The following is an 11,433-nucleotide window of genomic DNA, read 5'->3' on the forward strand; positions in this document are numbered from 1 at the left end:
ATGAAGTCCTTGACAACTTCAATCTTTTCTTCATTGATAAGAATGTTGTTTATTGGTCCAGTGGTGAGGATTTTTGTTTTCTTTACATTGAGATGGAATCCATACCGAAGGCTGTGCTCTTTGATCTTCATCAGTAAGCATAACTCTTAGTACTGAGTATATTCCATGAATAAATAGTATATGTCAACAGATACTCAATGATTTGAACAAAGAAATACATATTACTACATGTATCATGTGACATGCAGGAATGCAAACCTTCTTAATAACAGGTTTGTTAAATATTCTGCACATTGAGCAATAGCAAATAGAGTGAATGAAATATTTTTGCAATTATTATTAAACGTTTTGACAGATGTGAAGAACCATTTGATATAAATTGCACACTAAATGGTTATTGAAGGGAGAAAGAATCAGAGACCAATGTAAAACCAAAACGGTTAAATAAGAGAAATTGAACTCTGCTTAGTGAGAAGGATTGGTATTATTGCTGTTAAGTGCTGTCTAGTCAGTTTCAACTCATAGCGACGCTGTATAGGGTTTCTGAGGAGCAGCTATTGAGTTTGAACCACTGACCTTATGGTTCACAGTCCAATGCTGATCTTACAGCGCCACACCAGGAGTCAGATACTTATAATAATAGAAGAACCCTATAGGGAATGTAGAAGAACCCTTAAACCAGCTGTTGGAATCCTAGTATAGCCTATAGGATAAGCACTGGACTGTGAACTTCTAGGTCGACAGTTCAAACCCATCAGTCACTCTTGAAAACCCTATAAAGACTCACTATTACTCAGAACTGACTCGAGTACTTACCAACAACAAGAAGCCAACTGTTATGTAAACTGCATAAAAGTCTCCTTCTTTAACATTCTTTGGTCCTAAATTCTAGCACCATTTTTATAATAAGAAAGCAGTGTAGCCTGGCAGGTTAGGGAATTGGCCTCAGAGTTAGTTAGAGCTGGGTTTCAATTCTGCTTTTATTTTCATATGGCTTCAGATACACTATTTGACCTCTCTGAATCTCAGTCTCTTTTTTTTTTTTTTAAGTAAAAATTATAATACCTACTTCTCAAAAGTATTTTGTGAATATTTTTTATAAGTATGTACACAAAGTGTCAGCATAGGATAGTATGTTTTGTATGATTCAGGACTTAACAATTCATGGAGAAATGACCAGGTTTGTGGAGTAAAATTCACAATGGACTAAATTGTAAAGAGAAATATTTTTTACAAATATAACTGAGAATTTACTTCTGTTGAACAAAAGATGTTTCTGCAATTTTGGCACCACCTACTTTGCAGTCAAGAACCTTAGGAAAACAAAGTCTTGAAAGATTTGATTGAAGAGCACAAACTTGCTTTGATTATGTCTTTGAACATTGTTTTCTCCTATTTATAATATCAAAACTAGTCATTGCTTATTCCCTATTATGTCAGCTTCTACAAATGCAATACTATTGTTGTAAATATGATCTCCTTTTAAAAACATTCAATTGCCTACCATATGCACACCAGTACTCAAAGGAAGCTTTTGTTGTTGTTGTTAAGTGCCACTGAGTCAATTCTGACCCATAACGACCCTATATAAAGTTTCTGAGGAGTGACTTGTGAGATTGAACTGCCAACCTTGCGGTTCAAACTGACTTTGCAGTCCAGCGCATTAACCAACAGTTCCACACCAGCAAGTCACAAATATATACATATATATATATAGGTTTGACAGAGGATGTTTATATGGGTGTGGTGCTAGATGACCAACGACAAGTTCAGCAGTTCAAATCCATCTGCTGCTACTCAGAAACCCTATAAGGGTCACTATGAGTTGGAACTGACTCAAAAGAACTTAACAAGAACAATTTACCTTTGCTGAAAATATATCCACGAATGTGGTAGGGGACAAAGTTATTAAAACTTAGATATAACCTACCAGTTAAGAGACTGAGTCACTGGGTCCAGGGGCTCAGGACCATAGTCTCAGGGGACAACATAATCAGTTGGCATAACAAAGTTCATAAAGAAAATGTTCTACATCCTACTTTGTTGAATAGTGACTGGAATTTTAAAAACTCTTCAATGCCCATCTAAGATACAACTACTGGTGTCTCTCTGTCTGGATAAAAGAAGAGTGATGAAAATTGAAGACACATGGAAACAATTAGTTCAATAGATCAATGGATCATGGGAACATCAGTCTCCCTGGCCCTGAGACCAGAAGAACTAAATGGTGCCAGGTTACCACTACCAACTTCTCTGAAAAGGATTACATTAGAAGGTCCTGGATACAGGGATAGAAAATGTGGAACAAAATTCAAAATTATAAGAGACCAAACTTATTGGTCAGACAGAGACTAGTAGAACCCTAAGACTATGACACTTGGTCACGCTTCAGGTCTGGAACTGAACTCACCCCTGTGGCTCAATTTTCAGCCAAACAATAGAAGGTCAATGGGAAGAGCAACAACACAACACGAGTGAGTTATGCACACTACCTAGTGGTCACCTTTTAAGATCAAAAGAGTATCATTTCCCCAAGGACAAATTCAGAAGGATTGGCAAAGAAGAAATGGAAAGACGAAACACAGAGAGGAAGTGGAATTGATAATGGTACATGGGAACCAATCATTGCAATCAATAAGATGAAATGAATTGTGTACAATTTGTGGTATGTATAACTAAAGTTCTTCTTTGTAACCCTTTACCCAATTTACAATAAAAAGTAAACAACAACAACAACAAAAAGCTTTAGTGATTTAATGATACATCTTCAGGGTGGAATAATCTATTTCCCCAAACCTTTGCCAACAAAATGATAAACAAGAAAAACCAAACCCACTGCCATTGAGTAGACTCCCACTCAAGGGCAACTCTACAGGACAGAGCAGACCTGCTTTCTAAGGTTTCCTAAATGAAATCTTTATGGAACCAGATAGTCTCATATTTTATCCATGGAGCTGCTGGTGGATATGAACTGCTGACCAGTTAGCAGCCTAATGCTCAGCCCACTGTGCTAACAGGGATCCATTATAATAAAGGAAATTAATATTTGAAGAATGGGAAGCAGACTTTTGTATTAAATAAGCCAAACATTACAAATAAAAAATGATAATTATTACCCAGAAATAAACTCTATGAATAGTTTATGAATATCTGTCTTTATTTATATAACCAATATATTTATTCATTGCCTTCTTACTTCTTTTTTTTTTTTTTTGTCTGTCTAGAGACTTTTATTCAGGGTTAGGAAGAGGAAGGTGACCTCTGCCGGAGAGAGAAGGCAGAAGGCAGAAAGAAGGGGAGAAGAAGAAGAAGGCAGAAAGAAGAAGAGGGAGAAGAAGAGAGGGCAGAAAGAAGAGGAAGGAGAAGAGCTTCTTACTTCTTTTTACAAAAATAAGATCAACATGTATAAACTGTTTTAGGAGTTACCTGTAAAGAATTATTTGAAAGCATAACCATGGACATGTTCATTTATCCTTGTTGTTGTTATTAAGTGCAGTCAAGTTGGTTTTGACTCACAGCAACCCTGTATAGGGTTTCTGAGAAGCAGCTGGTGTGTTTGAACTGCTGACCTTGTGGTTTGCAATCCAGTGATGAGCCAACAGTGCCACACCAGGAATCCACAATTTATCCTTACATATTATTGTATGTATTGAATGAATAGTATTCCATCATTTTGATGCTGAAGAGGATGGCAAAGGGTTAAAAATAGAATCATAGAAGAACATCTTAACTCCTGAACTGCTTGTTTCCTTCTGTGTCTAATCTGCTCTTTTATATTTAAAAAAGGATTCACTTTAGACACACCCTACACCACTCTAGGAGTCTTGGTGATGTCATGGTTAAGTCACTTAGCAGCTAATCAAAAAGTTGGCAGTTGGAACCCACCAGCTGCTCTGTGGGGGAAAGTGGCAGTTTGCTTCAGTAAAGACTACAGTCTTGGGAACCTATAAGAAAGTGAAACTTTGTAGTTTATAGGGCATGGAATCAACTCAAGGGTAGTAACTTTGGTTTTGGTTTATAGACTGATATAGTTCCATTAACAGAACATAGAGAACCCTATTCTCAAATGGGATGAAATTCACATGTATAGATAGGGGTTAGGATTCTAAGGTATTTTATCAGAGGTCAGGAGAGAGGCACAATTCAGCCATAACAGATTGGAAATAGTATGTTATGTTTTGGGAGTTAATGAATCATTCTAACATAATTAAAACTAGAAAACCAACTAGAGTGGGTCATGCATGACAATGATGAGGTAGATTGTTATAAAGCAAAGATTATGATTAATGTAATTTTGTGCAGCTTAGGCCCCTGGTGTAGGGACAGAAGGGTCACATACTAAACCAGATTACTTAATGCAATATTGAGGTAATTTTTCATTATAACTGAAGTTTCTTAGTTGGGAGTGTCATCCTATATGCATAAAAATTCCCCAGAGTCACCTTGCTTTGATTGTTTCCAGTTTGGTCACAGGAGCATAGTACATACTTGTATATCAAAGCATCATCCACACAAAAAGGAAACAAAATGTTGACAGAAAAATGTTTATTGACAGAGAGCACATCAAGATTTCCAATCAGAATTATCTAGGTCAAAGTCCAAGAATATACCCTTGTCATCTTGCTAGACCAGTTTTCTCCTCTATTTCACAGTCCCAGAAGCTGAAAACCCATCTGCCCCACTATGGGTCTCCATGGTGGAAAGAAAGAGGCACTTGCTCAAATGTTGCCCATTGTATTCCAGAAAGCACATAGAGTCAGGCACAGAGAAGGTGAACATAGCCTTGCACCTCCTGCAACCCAGTTTCCTTGGAGAGAGAGTCTGGGAAGTAAGGAAGTTCATGGTTAGAAAGAACAGGAAGAATGGCACAGTCTGCTTTCCCAGGGTCTCTGTGGTTCTCTCTGGGTAAGGGGCTAATGCTGTGAGGCTGATGATATGCATGGGACATTCTCATAGTTTTCTGTAGCATCTTTGTTTTCCTTCTCTGTACTGTAGGCCTGCGCTGGGTGTGCCTTCTTCACCTCTGAATATAAGACTGTGGATTCCTGAGTAAAAACACAAAAAATGAGTACCAAAATATAGAAAAGGATCAGCCAAGGAGAAAGGAAGCCAGGAAACTCTGCCTACCTTATCTTCCTGATGTATTCTTGATGAATTTACTGCTGGATGAGAGGAAGAAAGAATATTAAACCATGGACAATGCATTCCAAGCCCATCTCTCTTCTGCTATTTTATGTCTTGACTTTTCCTCTGTGGAGTTCCTCCAAATCCCTACAGATAAAGCATGCTCCAACACACATATACACATACTAAAAAAGTTTATCCTCTGCGCACCAGCTGCCCAGAAGCTCTCCTGACATTTTCTTCTTGCTCCTCAGTTTCATTACAACCTTAGAAGAGGCCCTCTTTCCCTCTCAGGGCCTCCATTTTGCCTCTCAGGGCCTCTATAAATGTATTGATCATCTGTAAAAATGGGGACAGCATGACTCATTTCACTTTGCACAGGAAAATTAGAGGTGGCCTTAGAGGAGCTCTGGTAGTGTAGTGGTTACGAGTCAGGTTGCTAACCTCAAGGTCAGCAGTTCAAATCTACCAGCCATTCCAGGGGAGAAAGATGAGGCTTTCTACTCCCATAAAGATTTATAGCCTTTACGGGAGCAAAAACCCTATGCAGGGTTGCTGTGAGTCAGAACCGACTCCACGGCACACCACTACCACCACCACCATAGAAAGTATTGTTACTCTAAGGCCACATAGCAGATTCTCAAGGAGTCAACGTTTTGCTTTGGAGTCAATAAGAAAACTCAGTTTGTGTCTTCTTCCCTCCCAAGAGGTGCTTGTATCCATCCAATTAGCATTCATTGAACAATGACCATCTATTAAACATTAGATAACTTTGAAGAGAACGAATGGACACAGAAACAATGCAAAAAGTAGAAATACATACCTAACTACCTTATGCTACAAAGGGCTGTCAGTTCTTCTTGGGTAGGGGATAGGGAGGGGTAGTTGAGTCTCTATAAGTTTCACAGTAGTACTTGACCTGAGTATTGAAATGTTAGCAGAGGTCAACAGGTAAACTATGGGCAAGGACATTCCAAGATAAATGAGAAGAATGAGCAGTGAAGGACAAAGTAGCTGGTATGAATAGGAAAGGAACATTGGTGAGACAGTGGGTTGGGCTAATAACTGCAAGACCATTGGTTTGAACCCACCAGTTGCTCCGTGAGAAAAAGATGAGCAGTCTGCTTCCATAAGGATTTTTAAATTTGGAAACCCTATGGAGCAGGTCTACTCTGTCTTCTATGGTCACTATGAGTTGGAATACACGAGATGGCAGTAGAGGGGGAATGGGCAAGTTGTAGAATAAGTGCTAGACTACAAAGTTGGTTTGAACCACAAGGTGGGTGCTTCAAACTCACTAGCACCTCTTCGGAAACCCTATACAGGGTTACTATGGCTCGGAACTGACTTGATGGCACATAACCACAACAACAATGAGTCAGGAATGACTCGACAGCACTTAACAACAGAAAAATGAGGACATAAAAAAGAACTTGGGAGGTCAGAGTATAGAGAAAGGCAGAAGTCATGATTTGAAATGGAGACAGTGAGGGTGTTCAATCTAGACAATGATGTGATCAATTGTGCATCTCAGGGATGCTGGAAACAGATTGCTGGAAAGTTGGAATATAGCAAAATGAAAATAAAGAGACCAGTTGAAAAAATTACAATTGTCTAACTATTAGATTAGGGAGTGAGGTGGCTCCATATGTTAAGCACTGGACTGTGAACCACAAAGTGGGCAGTTTGAGCCCACCAGCTGATCCATGGAAGAAAAATGAGGTTTTCTGCTCCCTCAAGGATTTACAGCCTCAGAAAGCCTATACAGAGTTGCTATGAGTTAACATTGACTTGACTGCATTTAACAACAACAACAATTTATTAGATTATGAGAGTCTTAATTTAGTAGATAATGTGTCAATTTATAAATAGTGAATTTATTCATTAAAAAAATATTTCAGGTGGTCTACAGTTCTCCAAGAATTGTGCTAGATGTTAGGAACACATTAGTTTAAAAAAAAAAAAAAATTGCATTGTGTCTGTCCTCAAGGAGTTTATAATATACAAGGGAATGGATATGCGATGTCATTTACAATACAGGAAGAGCTTCCATGTTGGACTTGTATTTGAGATTCGTTAATCAAAGACTCCTTTGCTGGACATAATACCACACTACCACCCTTCCATTAGTTTGTCTGCAAAGAGTCTTACCTGAATTTTCTTTTGCATGTTGGGTGCACATGATCTGAGAATACACCAGATTGGTTCCAGGGTTTACTGTGGGAGAAAACTCAAGTTTTTATAATTTGTTGTAGTCCACAGACCACATGCTAGATTCTTCTTCTGAGTCCCTAAGTTCATAACAACCTTCTATTCCCCAACATAATGCCAGGAATGTTGTATTAACATTGGATGTGACTGGCCTATGGCCATTGCTCTCCTCCCTCCCTTTGTCTCCTAGGGAGTCCTCACCATTGCTGTACACTGGCTGCAGATCCACTAGGGCTAGTGACTCTAAGTAGGAAGGTTCTTGAGAGTTTGTGTTACAGGACCTGGATAAGGAAGGCTCCAGAGATTCATTGGGTCCATTTCTGTGACAGAGAGGAGAAAGGCAAGGAAGGAAAGTGTTTGTAGATGACACCGTCTCAGGAACACTGGCATCCAAAAAGGCAGAAAGCATGACATGATTCATGTAAAAATACTGTGGCAACTTTCACTGAGGGTTTGCATGACTTTTTCAAGATGTCAGAAGGGATATGACACACATGAAGCCGGGAGAGTATTACAGGGCAGGCAGACTGAGGCACATTTGGTAGGCAAAAATCACCTTTGAACATTGGTACATGAAGACTGTTTCTTTCCCGCTCTTTGTTTTACAGGATCTCCTTCAATTTTCTACTTATTACAAAAACACCTGCCCTATAAGAAGATACCAGGAAGACTCTTTTGAAAAAAGCATTGTTTTGTTTGTTTGTTTTCTCAAACATAATAGGTATTCATTTACAAAATGAGTTTATGAGTAGAGGAAAGAGCAATGAGGGAATGGATAACAGTAGCCCCTTGCAAAATGTCATGAAGACATTAGTGCTCAATTACCCAAGTAATGCACATTTAAGGAAGTAGAATTTTTAGCATGAGTAGCAAAAAATATTACTTTTGTATATATGTGAGTATTATTTACAAATATGAGAGTGGTCTTCCTAATTACATGTTTGGATTTCATAAGAATGTGATAATATTCATAAGGAAGTTCAGTTAAATGTTTTAAAAATGTACATAAATTCCACATTCCTTTATTATGGATATAAATAAAGCACAAAAATGTTGACAGCACAAAAAACAGGCACCTTACCTTGGTGTTCCAAGGGTGGCAATTTCTCCTGCAAAGCCAACAAAAAATATTCATGATACGTGAGCTCTGACTCTCACCTTTCTCTTTCTTTCTTCCTCTCTCTGTATATACAAGAATAATGTATTCTATGTCAATGTTCTTCTAGAGAATGTTCTTCCCTGAAAGCAAATCCATTCTATAGCTCAGCTATGCAAACTCTTACTAAACATTCTACTCTATCTTGAAATACATTTGCCCAGCATCAGACTTATTCTGATTGTTATTTAATCAATGATAGCAATGTGAGCTCTCAGTAGTTATAAATGGGTATAAATGAAGCAATATAGAACCTAAGTCTAGTTGAACAACATGATGAATATAGTTGGACAAGTACTTTTTTAAAAAAATGGTAAATGTTTTGGGGTTTTTTTTTTTAAGGTTTTTGTTGTGGATTGAGTAAAAGTTTACAGAGCAGATCATCAGCTTTACATGTAATAAATCATACACCTTATTTCATTATAATGATTATAATTCCCTCCATGTAACATCAGTTAACAGTATTTATCTCTATTCACTTCAGCTCTTTTTTTTTTTTTTTTTAAACACTCAGGCATATATAATAATTAACACCACTAAAGGACACATTCTGCAAGTCAGCCTCCTGGCTGCCATCTCTTAGTCCCTCTCTTCCCATGAATCTAGAGTCCTCAGCTGTTCCCTCTCTCCCTGTCCCCATGGCTACCTCCATCTCTAGTATCACTGCTTCTCTGGATAAGGTCCCGCATTCAGCCCAGGCTCTTCTCCTTCCCTGGTCCTAACGTCCTTTGTTTCTGGACTGTAAGATTAACTACTCCCTGTTTTTGTTACAAAACTTGTACCTTTACAATTGTGACAGTCGCAATTAGTCATGATAACAATTACTCACTGTTGAATCATAAGAATCTTATCAACCATCTCTTTTAATCAGACCCATCTAGACAAGATGAAAAATATTCAGTGGGGACTCTTTCTTCCCCCACACACTATGAAACTAAACTCCCTCTTGAAACCTTGTAAGCCAGTCACTTTTTGCCTTTATTGCCTCCCATTTTAGGTAGCCAATGTCTAAGTTACCCATCCCTATCTACCCTGTGTACAGAAGGGATAACATTGATAATTGATGTGAAGACGCCTTCCCTCTCTGTTGGTATTTAGAGTTACTATCTCCTTGAGTATAGACCAAGTTCATCAAATTGTAGCAATTTACCCTCATTTCCTTTATCAAAAGTAGTTTTCTTCTTTTTTTTTAAATCTTCCTCTAGTCAAGTTCTGATTATCAAGCCATCGAAGCTAGGTCTAATGGGTACTATCTGCAACTTTGAGTGTTCTTGTGTGCCTCTTCTCATTTCATATCAGCTGGATGCTGCTCTCTCAGCTATAGTCCTCTGTGGCTATGTCATTGTCCATAGGCTCAGGTGTCCCCAGGCTTCACCACACTTTGGACCAACCAACCCTTCCTCTTCTCTCTCTCATCTCCAGGTCAACGGAAGTCTGTGGAACATGGTTGAACTCAGCACATTTCTTCATTACTCCCTTTCCCCCTCCTCCACTCACCAGTAGACCAACATGGGCACCAGCAAGCTTACATGCCTGCTCATGTGTTCTCTTTGATTTTCAGTCTTAGAGGGGGATTTGTCCTGCAGGAACTTGATTGCTTGCCTTGATGGCTTTCCGGTGAACAACGTGCGTATTCTTATAGTAGCCAGTCACACTTCCGTTTTTGTTTTGGGTTTTTCCTGATGATCTTTCTTTGAAGATGTATCATCTGTCACTCCAGCTGTTCCAGGCTGGTCTGCTTGTCCTTTCTAGTGGGAATGTCCCACCTCAGAAGGTTCTACATGGGGCTCAGGATTCCACCTAAGGTCCTATACTCTGCAAAGGCTCCACAGGAGGCCATTTCACTGGGCACGTTCTAGAACCCCTTTTAGGTATTCCAATCAGTTAAAGGCTGAAAAAGGGCTTACAAGCTTTCTGTAATCATGTTTCCCAACATTCCTTTCTATCCAATTTACATGTCCATTTTACAATAGTAGGCAAGGAAAACCAATATTCATAAGACAGTCAAGCATCCTAGTATTATTTCCCCTCTTCAAACTATGTCTTGATCCCTATATCACAGAGCCCTGTTGTTCCAAGGTTGAGCATGTATGATTATTTACCTCTGTCCCATTTAGCCCATGCAAACCTCTCTCAGTGTTCTCTACCTACCTTGTTCTTCCACCCTTCCCCCTTCTTGTACACTGCCCTCCCCAACACCCAAACTATGATGTATATTCCCTTACCCTGTGCTCTACTGTTACCTCCTTCCACCTCCCTCAAACCCCTCCCACTCCAACCATACTGATAACCAACAAAGAAAAATTGTTTTATATCATTTTAGGAGCTCATTTCTTAAGCTTTTACAATAATAATCTTATGCAATATCTGTCCTCTTGTGACTGACTAAACTGGTGGATTTGAACTGTCACTCTTTTGGTAACTTGTAGGATACACTAAGGCTAATAAGTAGAGCTTTTTACTTTTAGAAAAATGTAGAAGGGTTGTGATTCTCCAAGAGAAGATAGAAGATCCATCAATAATGAGAAGAAAGGCTTTGCTATTAGTATGGGTTGAGGGGGAAAGTAGGAATGAGCAAGATTCTGAGAAGAGGAAAGAGATTTTCTGCTTGGTGGGCCATCAGAATTACTGAGCTGTGCTTGTTTTTATTTGTTTGTTTTTTTAAATTCTTCCCCTATAAGGATCTATTTAGAGGACTGAAGCACCTGGGATCCAATTCACATGAATCCTATAAAATGATGGTTGGTGATCTTTCTCTCCCTGGTGTTGTTTGGTGCTGCATTGACTAATTAGTGTTTTTCATTTGTTTGTTTGTTTCTATAAGATAGTATCAATTTCAACACTGAGGTTCTTATGTCTCCACTTCTAGATGTTGTTGTTTTCAGGTGCCATCGAGCTAGTACTGACTCATAGTGACTCTATGCACAACAGAATGAAACACT

The 11,433-nt window shown here is 38.7% G+C and overlaps 1 protein-coding gene across 1 annotated transcript in view; it reads right to left on the bottom strand.

The window, feature by feature from the left end:
* The window catches only part of FCRL3 (Fc receptor-like 3), a 173,032-nt gene that overhangs the window by 82,204 nt on the left and 79,395 nt on the right, over positions 1-11,433 (bottom strand). The window contains 1 exon segment of the mRNA XM_006878204.1: positions 7,537-7,655. Within this exon segment, the coding sequence (XP_006878266.1) occupies positions 7,537-7,655 (119 nt within the window).

Source organism: Chrysochloris asiatica, unplaced genomic scaffold, assembly GCF_000296735.1.
Source record: "Chrysochloris asiatica unplaced genomic scaffold, ChrAsi1.0 scaffold00042, whole genome shotgun sequence".
Lineage (NCBI taxonomy): Eukaryota > Metazoa > Chordata > Mammalia > Afrosoricida > Chrysochloridae > Chrysochloris > Chrysochloris asiatica.